General features: G+C 34.6%; 1 protein-coding gene across 1 annotated transcript; it reads right to left on the bottom strand.

Annotated features, from left to right (window-relative positions):
• Positions 1 to 1,287: 1,287 nt before the first annotated feature.
• Positions 1,288 to 12,576, bottom strand: LOC108547712 (uncharacterized). The gene is made up of 4 exons (XM_017900337.1): positions 12,444 to 12,576; positions 5,013 to 5,105; positions 2,885 to 3,166; positions 1,288 to 1,592 (listed from the first exon to the last, which is right to left on the bottom strand). Exons 1-4 carry the CDS (start codon positions 12,556 to 12,558, stop codon positions 1,288 to 1,290), a joined length of 795 nt encoding a protein of 264 aa, XP_017755826.1. The 5' UTR covers positions 12,559 to 12,576.
• Between the last annotated feature and the right edge of the window lie 1,778 nt (positions 12,577 to 14,354).

Genomic DNA, 14,354 nt, shown 5'->3' with positions numbered 1-14,354 from the left:
ACTTCTAGTATTGACAAAGACGCCGTATCATCGACGTACCTTTGTAAACAAGAAACCACCAGAATCCTGACGCCTGTCTTGCGTTGTACACAGAAAATGTAATTATCTTGGAACCTCGAGATTCACCTTTCAACTGTTATCTAGCGAGTTCTAAACGTGACAAATTATTTACCCGAGCAGGCCGATAACTTAATTCCTTTATTTTCCCTTCCTTCTGCTATTTTCATCGAAATTTCGAATTTTGAGGAAACCACGAGTTCGTATTTGGACACCCAGAAATCGAGAATTCCTTGCTAATAGGCGATCTATTTACTTTGGGTGATGAATGGACATTGAAACGAGCAGCGGTTCTCAATCCGAATTCGAAAAATTTAACATTGGCCTATTTGCATATTATTGAAACCGAGTCACTTAAAATATTGCCCTGAATTTTTCTAACGACGATAGTAATGGTCATTTAAGAATAATTAAAATCTTCTTCGTATTCAATTAGTGTTTGATTAATATTGGATGAATTTTGAGGTTAGGGTAAGAAGATAAAGCTTCAGGTTATTCGAGGATGAAATCCAGTTATATTCTAGTAATACCATATATGAAACTAAAATTTCTATGCAGAGTATCATTCTTCCTAAATCTGTCTTCCATAACCTAAAAAATAACAAATACATTCCTGGTTGTTCGATTGTCCCACTCTCCGCACAGAAGGTGTATAATAACCTAACCTATACGACGATATATCATGGAGAAATGCAAAAGTCAAGCGAGAGATCATTGCACATTGAAATGAACGAGTACATTATGGAAAGCAGTAAGGTTTACAGTAGTTTTACTGAGATTGTCTGAACGTCGTTTGAACCTGAAACGCGGGCTTGACAAAATGGCGGGCGAAACTCCGCGAGTAGACGAATTAAAACAGAGAAATACGCGAGACTGACAGCTAAAGAATCTTTTTACACGAGGTATTTACACTGAATCATTCTCAAACCAGTTCAAACAACCAGAGTTCCAGCCCTAGCACCACCTCGACAGCAATGACGTTCACAGTCGATGATTCTTACAATAAAATTTCACTCTATCAATCCCTTCCGACTACCAGCGACCACAGGTGCACAGAAGTGTACGATACATACGAATTTGAACCCGTCAAATCATTAGTCCGTGGAGAAGCTGCACCGTTGAACGTCCATCTTGAACGCGATTCGTTTGATCCACGTTCGAAACGCGAAGCGACGAAAAAGCGAGGCTTTCTTCGAGACAACGTTCGTAGAAAGGACTGGTCCCAGGGAACTACGTGTCACGGAGCCAAACTTTCAATGGGACCTTGGTCAAAGCTTTGCCGATGAAATCCTTGAAGTGCTTCGCGATGCTAGCGCTGGCGGCTGGTCTCATCTCTTCGATGATCTCCTTCGCGTTCTGGTTCAGGAACTGATTCATCGCCTGGCCGATCACGTTGTCGCCGTTCAGCTGATCGACCACGCGGAATCGGGCCCTGCCAAGGCTGAAATCCACCAGCATCCGGGCTATCTTCAGGTAACGAACACCCTCGCGGACCTCCTCTGCTGCCTGGATGCGAGCGATCGCTAGAACGTCGCCTGGAAAATAAAATTTCCGATTTTTCGGATCTTTGTAAGGTTATCTGAAGATGAGAATTTTTGGGAAATTTAGGAGTGGGGGTTATTGAAGATTTTTGGACATTTCCTTCGAAAATGTCATTTTTCTTGGAGATCGTATATAGTAAAAAGAACAATGCCTGGAAAACAGGATTTCCAGTTTTTCGGATCTTTATAAGGTTCATGAGGAACAACGATATTAATTACAAAATGCATTGCATTTAATATTTGATATTAACACACTGCTACATTAGGTTGGCTAAAATTAAATAAATTTTAAGCAAATTATATCATAATTTTATAATTTTCCAGCATTTTGGTTTCTAACTTGTTGCTGTTCTGTGAGAATTATAAGTATAATTGCAATTAGCAACGTCGCCTGGAAAACAGGATTTCTAGTTTTTCGGATTTTTATAAGGTTATCTGAGAACGAGAATTTTTTAGAAAAATTTTGTTTGGTGCAGAGGAGGATTTTAAAACATTTGCCTTGGAAATGTCATTTTTCTTGAAGATTGTCTATAATGGAAAATTACTTAGAAAATTTTTGATGATTTCTTAGGGTCTTCCTTAAGGAGTTACTGAGGACAGGATTCTTGGAGGATCTTCTTTTCAGAAATTGGGAATTTTGTTATAGATCATGTGGAATGCAGAATTTTTTGGACACTCTTCTCTAAAATAATATTGCATAATAAGAGGTTTTATGCATTTTAGGTAATTTAGTATCATCCAATTTTCCATAAGAGAGTATACTATAATACTAGAGAATAATTTGAGACAGAAATTTTTCCAGAATTAATTACATGAATATTTCAGTAGAAAATTTTGTAGTAACCTTTTTAAAAAGTTAGGTAAGGAAGGTTAGGATTGTTCAAGGATATTTTAGAAAGTTGTCTGAAATAAAGATTCGTATATTTTATACAAATTTTGTTTTAAAAGTTGATAAAAATGGTAATGATTGTTCAAGGATATTTTAGAAAGTTGTCGAAAATAGTTCAAAACTGATCATCCATATATTTCATAAAAATTTTTTTAAAAAGTTGCTAGGATATTTTAGAAAATTCTCCAAAATAGAGATGTCTTAATTGGAAAATGACGATTTTCATATTTTCTAAAAATAAATTTCTGCGATATTGAAAGGATAAATTTAGGAAATTCTTTTTATGGAAATAAATTTCTGGATCAATCATGATGTTTAATCAAAGAAGCTTTTTGCATGACACGTGATTGTACGATATATATCAATAATTTTATATTCAAAAATGTGATCGACTCACCGAAAAGCGCCCAAAACTCGCCGTGGCTCTGAATGGGGAAGAGCAGCACGTTTCCTATGACTTCGTAGCTGCCTTGAAGTTCGATCTTCGGGAACGCCAAGTGAAGATCTAGCCTGTAAGACTGCACATCGATACGTGTCTTGCTAATCGTGTAATTTCCCGCCCCTATGACCGTGATATTGGAAAACAGAGCTCGAACTCGAACAGCTCCTTGGCCGTTCTCCATTCCTAATTCCGGAATAATTAGCGGTTCGATCGGTGGCACATCCAGTTCGGGGATACCTAAGAAATCGTTATTATGCGTAACCTTGGTATTTAACCAGAATTTTTCTTACTTCTGATGCCTGATATCTTAAATCTGAAATCTGGAAACTAATCATTTCTATAAAGCTACCGTGACTCATATCTGAAATATGATACCAATTTTCAGTGATAAATTTTCAAAAATTTGGAGCTTCTGTTCAAATGTACTTGAGAAATCCTATTTTTGTATAATATAAATATTTAATTGTTTAACACAAATTTTTAATACTTATCCAAAAAATTTGAAGCTAGGGAAATTATATTAAATTAATTAATTGTATTAAATTACTATAAAATGACGATTTGAATAATTAATAAATTTCGAAGAAGCTTGTTCTGATTCCAGATCTGAAATGTTTAAAATTTTTTGAAATTATGATTCTTTCTGACATAGATAAATAATTATTTGCAAATAAAATTTGTATTGCTCGTGAAAGAAATGTGAAAGTTGGGAATTAATAATCGCTGCAAAATGGTTGTTTGATTCCGATTTTAATGACGAATAAATCTTCAAAAATTTCATGTTGCTTTTTCTTTTAACATCTCTCGTTTGGTCGTTATATGTAACTTATTACGTTTCGTGTCTATTGTACTGGGAAAAAATTGAACATCCTAAATAACGGAAAAACCGCCAGTTTATATAAGGTCTTTAAGCAGAACGAAATTACACATACTAATTACTCGCACCTTATATAAATACTAAAGCCTGATGATGCTCATGAGCTTGTTATATAAAATACCTTCACTCCAGAGTGATTCCATACCGTACTCTTCACCTTTCAAACAACAAATTCACACCAATTTGCAATAGTGATAGAGCCACTTCAACATTAAGTACTTTCATATACAATTAACTCTTTGCACTCGACGACTTTTTCGTTACAGAAAAATAGCAATTCGAAGACTTTCTGTCATAGAGTAGACGATATTTTTAAAATGGTAAACGAGAAATCATATGCAAATTAAGACATAGAATTATTTTTCTTCCACATTCCACACATCGTTGGGTAATTTTAAATTTGATATATTAATTAACGTCGATCTTTGGAATCTAATTAAATGGTGACTGAGAGTCACCTCTCGAGTGCAAAGGGTTCAAAATTGTTTCCAAATCTCGATCAAAGGTTCCCAAAAAATCCTGCGAAGTCTATCACACGAGCCTAACGACCCCTCCCAAATCTTTTTGGCATATATCATTCCCAAAAAAGCATTAAAAATTCTTTTCAAACCTCGATCAAAGATTCCCAAAAATCACTGCAGAGGATCACACAATTCTAACAATCTGTCCCAAACCTCTTCATCTTATATTATTCCCAAGAAATATTAACCCTTTGCACTCGACGACTTTTTCGTTACAGAAAAATAGCAATTCGAAGACTTTCTGTCATAGAGTGGACGATATTTTTAAAATGGTAAATGAGAAATCATATGCAAATTAAGACGTAGAATTATTTTTCTTTCACATTCCACACATCGTTGGGTAATTTTAAATTTGATATATTAATTAACGTCGATCTTTGGAATCTGATTAAATGGTGACTGAGAGTCACCTCTCGAGTGCAAAGGGTTAAATACCTTTAAAAATAATTCAACACAGTTTAACACGATACACTATCCCTACCCTTATGATGTAAGAATATTCCACACACAATGTTACACGGTACACGATTTTTACTGTTTTATTCTAATAATAAATCAAATTAATTATTAATAATTACCATAATTGTAGTAATAATTATCCAAATTTGATTTAAAAAATTCGCAATTGGTTAAATTTAATTATTTCTGGTAGCAAGAAATTTTTGACCGAAAGTTTTCTACTCACCCTTTAGTAAATATGGCTGCAGATGGTTCAACGTCTTCTGAAAGCACGCGTCTATCTTGGGATCCGACCTACTGCACGGTAATATGTACTCGGCTGTGAAAAACGAAGAATTTTGAAAGCATAGACTCGCAAATGAAATTTTTCAGTCACGCGATCGCGACTTCGTTCGCCAGCATGGCGCGCGTCTTCCTACTTCCAGTACCTTTATGCAACCACTCTCACTTCCGGTGTCTTTGGAAAATTAGTCCAATTTCTCGGACACTTTACCCTTTCCGTGTCAACTCTCGGTGTTAATTACACGTTCTACAATTATACGGTATTTTACGTTTGTTTAACGATTATACACGCTTTCAAAGTATCTACTCGTCTTTCTTTGTTCATTTTTCATTGAGTGCACAATGGTGGAAAAAGAAAATGGATGAACTGAACGTGAAAAGACATAATTCTGTAAAAATAATGAACCTTGAATTACGACAGAGAAGAATGTTCTGTTGGATGAATTATTTATCCTTTTAAAAGAGAAATTTTAATCTAAAAATTTAATAAATTATTATTTATCCTTTTTCTATACTTAGAAAAATTGGAGAAATTATTTCGACAGAAGAAAATTATGAATATTTGCAAATTTGTTGATACAAATAATGGTGTTTCCTTTTCTCATCTTTATGCAAATTGAATCGAGAAAATTGAACCGAATACCAAATTTTGGAATAGGTTATGGTTAATGTATCAGGGTGATTCTGCCTCGTGATATATTTCTCAAATTCGTGAAGATTTTGTTACTCTTTATCATTCATGCTGTCATCAAGGTTAACCCTAGTGAATGCGCTTTTCCCTCATAAGAATGCAAAACACTGTTCGGCTCACAGCCGATCGATCTTGACACACAATTCGATTCGACGCTCATAGAATCTTTTAAATACTCCTCGAAGTAATTGTTGACACCCTGAGGTATAAAACAAATCAATAAATTTTACGTAATAAAGAATAATACTTCATCAAAATAATTTTCAACTTTAGTAAATTAATTTCCAAATAAATAACAATTTTTAAAATGTTTTTGAAATAGATTAAATTTTCTAACCTAATTTCCAAATGAATTAAATTTTTTAAATCAATCTTTGAATAATTTAAATCCCCTAAACTAATTTCCAAATGAACTAAATTTTCCAATAATCTAAATTTTCTAAATTAATTTCCAAATAAATTGAATTCTCCAGGTAAATTACACTTATTAAATTAAATAAACTGCAACAATACTAAATGAATACTTTTTTGCTTAAAAAGAGAGAAAGCTACGATTGGTCACACTGTTTCCACTAGGAAAAAAATGAATGCGAATTAATAATAGTCAGAAATAAATCACTCCACGTGAATTGATGATGTAACAGTAAGACACAGTTCAGTATCGAGCAGAAACAAAAATATATAAAATGTAGACACACGAATACACAGTATAATTTCGAAGATACATAACACCATAGAAAAATAACAATAAACTTCATCAAGAAACGACTTCCTGTGTTCAAATCATTCCTGACTATTTTACAATGCAATTTTGCTCAAACACGTGGTATGATTTATTTCCCTGTAACACAGAAACCGCGTTTCTACCAACGAATTCCCCAAAACGTCGAATGGCAACCAATCACGATGATTACACCACTGTTATATCAGAGAAAATTTATGACACTCAGTTTTCGCTACTTTCTTTCTCCCTACGTCATAAAGAACTCACTGAGAACTCGTAGATTTCCTGTTCATACCGGAATTTACTATTTCCTTTCCTTCACTCTCCCTCTACTATAAAATCATTTATTTATCCGTCGAATGATAATCGAGCAGTGAAATAGTTCCTCGACTTTCAAATTTACGTTGTTAACCATAAAATGTATCAGCTCGTTATAGTCTGCTTTTGCATTTGGCTATTTTCACGTTTTAATGGACGAAAAATAACTAAGATTTCAGATATTTTATTTTTGCAATTTTTAGAAATATGATACAATCGATATTAATTTTTATCCAAAAAGGAACTTAACTCTGAAAATATGGTACAATCGATATCAATTTTTATGCAAATAGGAACTTAACTCTGAAAATATAGTACAATCGATATCAATTTTTATCCAAATAGGAACTTAACTTCTACTATTTTTATTTATTCTATTTTTATGATAATAATTTCGTATTACATAATAGATTGATATTTTGAGCCTTGCAATATTTAATAAATTCATGTAAAATTTTTAAAATTTTCGAGAGAAATTTCTTTGTTATTTTAAACGTATTAATTTCAAGAAAGAAAATTAGGGCGATTTTTATTTATATTTCCTTCGATGGTTTCTTTAAACGGGAAGTTAATAACCTCGGTTAAGTAACACGAAGTAAATTAAACGATCGTAAATGTAAATGAGTAGAAACTCTAAATAATGGAACTTAGTAGGTTAATGAATTCCAGAAGAGTCGCTTAGAGGGACTAAATGCGAGACACGCGGAAACGTTTGCGAGTGAGTTCAACGCGTGGAGTGCCATGAATGCAATATGGCGTGCCATCAATCCTCGATACACAGAGAAACCGTGCAGAATACAGGTGCTTTTAAATGAACACGAAGAGCTAATTTCTGTGGAATTTTCTTGTGAATTATTACGTGCGGCATTCTGACCGATATTATAGCGTTAATACCGAAAACCTAATTTAGAAACCTAATTTTATTTGATAAATCGGTGATCAACTTGTTGATGAGGTACAACGATATTAATTACAAAATGCACTGCATCTAATATTAGATATTAACACACTGCTACACTAGGTTGGCCAATAATAAATAAATTTTAAGCAAATTATATCATAATTTTATAATTTTCCATTATTTTTAATGCAATGCTATTTAATAAAATTTTGTTATTTATTTGTTACATGAATTTTATTAAATAATATATATTTTGGTTTTTAATTTGTTGCTGTTCTGTGAGAATTATAAGTATAATTGCAATTAACGTGTGATTATATTTAACAGACTAGGGTACTTCTTATTAGCCAACCCAATTGGATTCTAAGTATTTACACTTTTCAGTATTATTCAATTGAATCAAGCAAATTAAAACTCTCATTCGATGATGTCAATCATTTAACGAGCATCGATATACGTAACAGACCCGCAGTTTCTCCTATTAATTTCCAGTTGCATAAAACCGTTCAAAAGAATGATTGATATCAATCCTAAGGATACTATAACTGACTATACACTAATACCATACGTGTCTCAAAGCAACTATCACATAAAAACATTCAACCTTCTCTACTGAATTTAAAAATACTCCTAATTCCACGAGAATAATCTCATATTTTATCCATATCCTTTTAACATAAATTACAATAATACAGTAATATATTATACAATTTAATTCCATCTTTGTCTCCAACAAAAATAAAGAAATAAGATGAATTCCTCTATCAAAACCCACTACCACATGAAAACATTCAGCCTTTACTACTGATTGTGAGCTTAAGAATACTCTTAATCCCATACTTTATCCATATCCTTTTAACATAAATTACAATAATACAATAATATATTACAAACTTTAATTTCATCTTTATCTCAAAAAAAAAAATAAATAAATAAAATGAATTCCTCTATCAAAACCCCCTACCACATGAAAACATTCCGCCTTTACTACTGAGCTTAAAAATACTCTTAATCCGATACTTTATCCATATCCTTTTAACATAAATTACAATAATGCAATAATATATTACCAACTTTAATGCCATCTTTGTCTCAAAAAAGAAAGGCAAGAGGATATAAATTCCTCGACAACGTCATATCTACAGCTGACCATCAGCCACCATCACGGATCCACGATTTTCTCATAAGCAGCAAAGCCAGCGCGATAAATCGGCCAATTGGGCTGCAGACCCATATTGAAAAGCGCTGGACGATGATCGGCGTCGTGCCACACAAGGTCCACGTTCAGCCGAAGAATCTGGACCGTTCGATGCACCGGCCCGGTTGCGTGTACGCTTTCACTCTCGAGGAATCGCGGGTCCGATTCGTGCGAGGACGAGCGTGTCGCTGCTCGAGGATACGCCATCGTAAGACCGGCTCTAAGCGTCGACCGCGCCGCCACTTTCTCCGGCCGATTGCCGATCCACGGGCCCGTTATGCAATCTCTGACATAACCTTCGCCACGCCATCGGGCGCCGTTACGCCATGCCCGCTACCATTACGTTGGACGCGGTGACCAACGCGAGATCCGCGTCTAGAATTCTTCCACTCCGTCACCTGACGCCCCTAGCTCCTCGTCGAAACGGAGATCCAATGATTTTATAAAAGGAAAATTAGGCTGACGTGTTTATATGCCTCGAAGGGGGTACCACGTGGTGTAAGATTTCGATTTTTCGCAGGGACTTAAGGAGGATCGTGGAGATCATTGAAGGCATGGTTGAGATCTCCTGTGTGATCTGATGAAACGCTGAATAGAGAATTTTGTGATGTTTTTGTTAATGAATTTTGGAAATTGCGAGAAATTTTTTGAATTATTTTGGATTGGAGACCCTATGTTGATAAAAATTGGCGTTTCGTATTGTTCAGCTCGATTATGTAATACGAGGAACTCGTTATTGGGTAGGGATTTTGATAAGGTAGCTTGTGGAAATGAGGTTAGGGTGGTACTTATGACAGGGAGTAGGTCTCGAGGATTATGAAGATGTGAAGAGGTTAGGTTCAAATCGTCGCCATTTTGTAACGAATCGATGCTTTACATTGCTCATATCCATTTGTAGCATGAGGATCTTATTATTAGATAGGGATTTTGATAAGGTATCTTGTTGGAACGAGGTTAGGTGATAATTAAGATAGTAAGTAGATCTTGGGGATTATGAGGAAGGTTGTGAAGAGGATTGAAGAGGTTAGGTTGACAACTCGACGTTTTCAATTCTTCATCTTGGCTACCTAACCTAAAAATCCGTATACTATATAGGAATTTTGACAGAGGACCTTTGATAGTCTTTGACAATTGTGAGGAGGAATTGTTATCGTCAAGGATTGTGAAGAAGATAATCAGTAATTGAACAGAGTATCCTGAGAGGTTGGGTGTGTTTAGGTTATGTTTGGATTCGATCAATGCTTGAAATAGTTTTGGGACAGGTTCGAAGGTTAAGTAAAGGTTAGGTTTATTTTAATACCGAGGATTATCATAGATGAACCTGACACTAAGGTTTTTCTTTTAAATTATGGTTGATATTTTTAAAAAAGAATAATAATTTTTGAGAACGTATTTACTAGTGGAATAATTGTGAGATATTCGATACTCCAAGAGTTGTTAAGAAATACTTTTTAAATATTATATTTCAAATATTGTATAATTATAGTGACGAATAATATACCCATTTTCACAGAGTAATTAATAATTGATACTCCTGAGGATGATTTCTAATATTTACCTTTGGAATAATTTAATATCGAGATCAAGGAGACTTCTCGAGAAGTATAAATATATCGCATAAATTTCTCGAGAAAAATAACACGATATTTGAGTCATCGGCAGTTTCTGTGCTATAAACAAAGAATAGTTTCAAACGAGTTCAAAGCTCCACTGAATAGCTGTGAAGCTGTTTGTCAAAGGAACAAAGAAAAGAACTGAAGACATTTCTAAATACTATGTCTGCTTGAGAGAATCATTGTACACGGTAATTTTCCTTTACAAAGGACACGAATCTGCCTTGCAAATACGACGAGGAATCCGTCGTCATCGCGACGAGGTTGAAAATTCGACCTTCGAACAGGGCAACGACGAAACAGGAAAATTCGTTCCACGACAGATTGCCACAGATATGCGATTTCCTCTTGCTCGATTCATGCGTAGAAAGAGAAAGTGCTATATCGAGGAAATGTCAAGAAAAATATTTAATCTGGTGTTCGTACCATTTTTTAAATTCTTTCATAAGAATTCTACAATTTTTAATTCCAATTTAATCGAACTTGAAATTTATATTCGTACGTTCTACGGTTTTTAAAATTCTTGAAATTTCCATGAAAAAGTGCTTCAAATTCTACTGTTACTAACTTATTTTACTATTATTCTTATTAGCGACTTCAATGCTGAAATTTACAGTCGAAATGTTGTCAATTCCAACATCGAAATTTACTTAATTTTATTTTTCTAAATTCTCCAAATTTTTCTCTGTTTTTTCTATCTCTGCAAATTTCCCAATTTTCCAATCTTTACAAATTTCCCAGTTTTCCAATACTTACACATTTCCCAATTTTCCCATCTTTGCAAATTTCCCAATTTTCCCATATTTACAAATTTCCCAATTTCCCAAACTTTGTAAATTTCCCAATTTTCCCATCTTTACAAATTTCCCAATTTTTCTCTATTTCTCCCATTTCTGCAAATTTCACCAATTTCCCAGTTTTCTTCTATTTTTCCTAATTACAAAAATTTCCCAATTTTCCAATCTTTACAAATTTTTCAATTTTCCTCTATTTTTCCTATCTCTGAAAATTTCCCAATCTTCTAATCTTTACAAATTTCCCAATTTTCCATTTTCCCTGCTTCCTCTATTTTCCCAAATTTCTTCAATTTTCCAGGCTTCCCAGATTTTCTAAATTTTCCGAATTTTATTTCCCGTACCTATTCACTCCATAACCAAAACTTCTCAAAATCCTGTCACCGAAATTTCCCAAACGACGCTCCCCAATTTCCCAGAAATTGCCAAAATAGCAATTTTCAAGTAACAATAGAAGCAAGATAATAAATTGGCGAGAAAATAACCGAAGGACATGATGAAAATTCGGCGGACATCCGCGTCAGACAATTGGCCCGGAAAATGGGAAAAACGTTTGTCACCGAAGGGAAACGCGTGCAACGCAACACGCTTCCGCGATATAATCGTTTCCCACAATTGCCCTGCGCGTGCAAAGAGAAAGGCAGATACGCTGAATGATCGTAAAAGGAAAACACGAGGATTAATTACTCGCTCGTAACGCAATTTAACTCACTGAGTTAGCCGGTTACGTGTGCCGTTGTTGGATCGAGCTGTTCGCTAATCGAACGACACTTATCTCGCGTAATCCTGAAACCTCCCGGAATCCGAAAAAAAAGGAGAAACATCAGACGCAGAGCCAGCATGAAAGCATGTCATTACCGAGCCAATTACCTTCGCGCATCTCAACGAGGACCCGGCATCTAAACGCATCCACGGATCGGACATTGGAAAGTGATTGCATAATGACACTCGTGGTATTATTAAATGTCACCATCTTTCGACTCTTCGACTACCAGTGTGTCACTTAGCGACTGCCACCGTTGAACTAGTTCGAGAAATCGACAAGCTTCCTTTACGAGGTCGTCGTTGACACGAAAGTAGACGAAGACACGTGTGCACCACAACGTTAGCGGAAAAATGGCACTGAAGAGGCTTACGGATCTCGAAGTCGGGCTCGTTCAACGAAGGATTGCTCTGTTCGTCAGAGGACACGAGTTCTCCCGAGAACAGTCCAACAACCACCGCACAGAGTATCCTACGCTGCAGGATCATCGCTGGAGAACTTCGACCTCTGTGGAGGCCCACTGCTGGAGCAAGATTGGTCCTTTTGAATCTTCGATTACGTTTCTCGAAATATTTCTGAATTTATTTCAAATACTCCCGAATATTTTCTCAATTTTTCGGAATTTTTCTCTATTTTTTCTTTTGACGAAGTATTACAAATTTTGGAACGTGAGATCCTGTTCGAGGTATCCAATGGTCCTTGGTACTTGGTCCCTTTGGGTATTAGATGTGAGAATACACTATTTGACTTTAGGCTTGTCTCGATACACCGATTCACTGATTTTTGGTTTATTTTGTTTCTTCCTTTTGGAATTTTCGCCGGCTTTTGATGGTCAATTGGTGGAGGAGAAGGTGGAAAGCGAATGTGGATCGAGATGAGGGATCGGGGTGATGGCTGGGTGGATCGATTCTCGTAAACTAAACACGGGTTCCCTTCGTATTCTGTCTTATATGCGAGCGTTCCCCTACTCTCAGGACTTCTGTTCGGCTTTAAACGCCATCACGGATTCGACTCTTTCTATTTCTTTCAGGTGGAATTGATGCGCTTTGATTCGTCGTTTTGGGGACCAATTTTTGGCAAGAGCTTGCAAATTATTCTCCTTTTTATTTTTTATTTCAATTTGGTACCTTGTAATTTGTTTAAGAGGTTATTTGAGAGATTAATTCGAAGAAGGATTATTGTTTACTAACAGATTCAGGATCTAAATCTTCTTATTTTATTATAGATACTATATGTAGAGAAATTTTTGGTGAAAGTTTGAAAATTATTTATCTTTTTTCATTTTTGCTTGATACTTTATTCATTTTATTTATAGGGTGATGGATGATGATTATTTTAATTGTTCGTTATATTAATTATTATTCAAGAAAATTTTATTTTATTATAGGTACTATATGTGGAGAAATTTTTGGTGAAAGTTTCAAAATTATTTATCTTTTTTCATTTTTGCTTGATACTTTATTAATTTTATTTATTGGGCATTTAATTGTTCCTTGTATTTAATTATTATTCAAGAAAATAAGTTGAAGGAAAATTATTGTTTATTAACTGATTTGTGATCTTAATCTATTCATTTTATATTTTCTGTATCTTTCATTTATTTGCTATTTATTTACATGTATTTTTAAATTTGTTTTCGTTGATTTCAAATTTATAGAGTTGCTAGCTGCTACCTAAATTAATTTCAATTTTTACTTCTTTTTACTGCTTGAATATTAATGAATTTCCTGATGGAAACATATATAACAAAATATTAATCACATTTTTATACAAATTCGTTAACAAATATGACAGAATTCTACGAAATAATTATTACTTTTCTCACATGAATTTTTCATACATTTCCAATTAAATTAATTACACACTGTAAAAGGTCTGAACCCCTCTCTCTTATATAGACCATTACAGTATTGCAATACCTTTAATAAAAAATAACACAGAGAAATATTGAAAAAAGGGAAGGAAAGAAATATGAGAACCTTCTATTAATTCCTGGTAATGTCACCAATCAACCATTTCAGTTCCTGTCACAAGGCTACCATTATGCATTGACGTTCCCTCGAAGAACCATAGACAGATTTAGAGCAACGCTTGACGTTTCAGGTTCACCGTGGTTCAATTTTGTAATCGAATTTACCCGTTACAGGCGACACTTTATTTTCAGAGTCTCCCATTGCGCAATTCGCGGTGAACGCTAGGAAACATAATAGTCAGGCCCAGAAAAGTGTATGTGCAGTGCCAAATGAATGATGTACTTTGCGTAACCGCGCTTTGCCGGATCATT

The sequence above is a fragment of the Eufriesea mexicana genome, unplaced genomic scaffold, assembly GCF_001483705.2.
Source record: "Eufriesea mexicana isolate 0111107269 unplaced genomic scaffold, ASM148370v2 scaffold1140, whole genome shotgun sequence".
NCBI classification, from domain to species: Eukaryota; Metazoa; Arthropoda; class Insecta; order Hymenoptera; family Apidae; genus Eufriesea; species Eufriesea mexicana.
The sequence above is the reverse complement of the archived record's forward strand: the minus strand, read 5'-3'. Positions and strand labels throughout refer to the sequence as shown.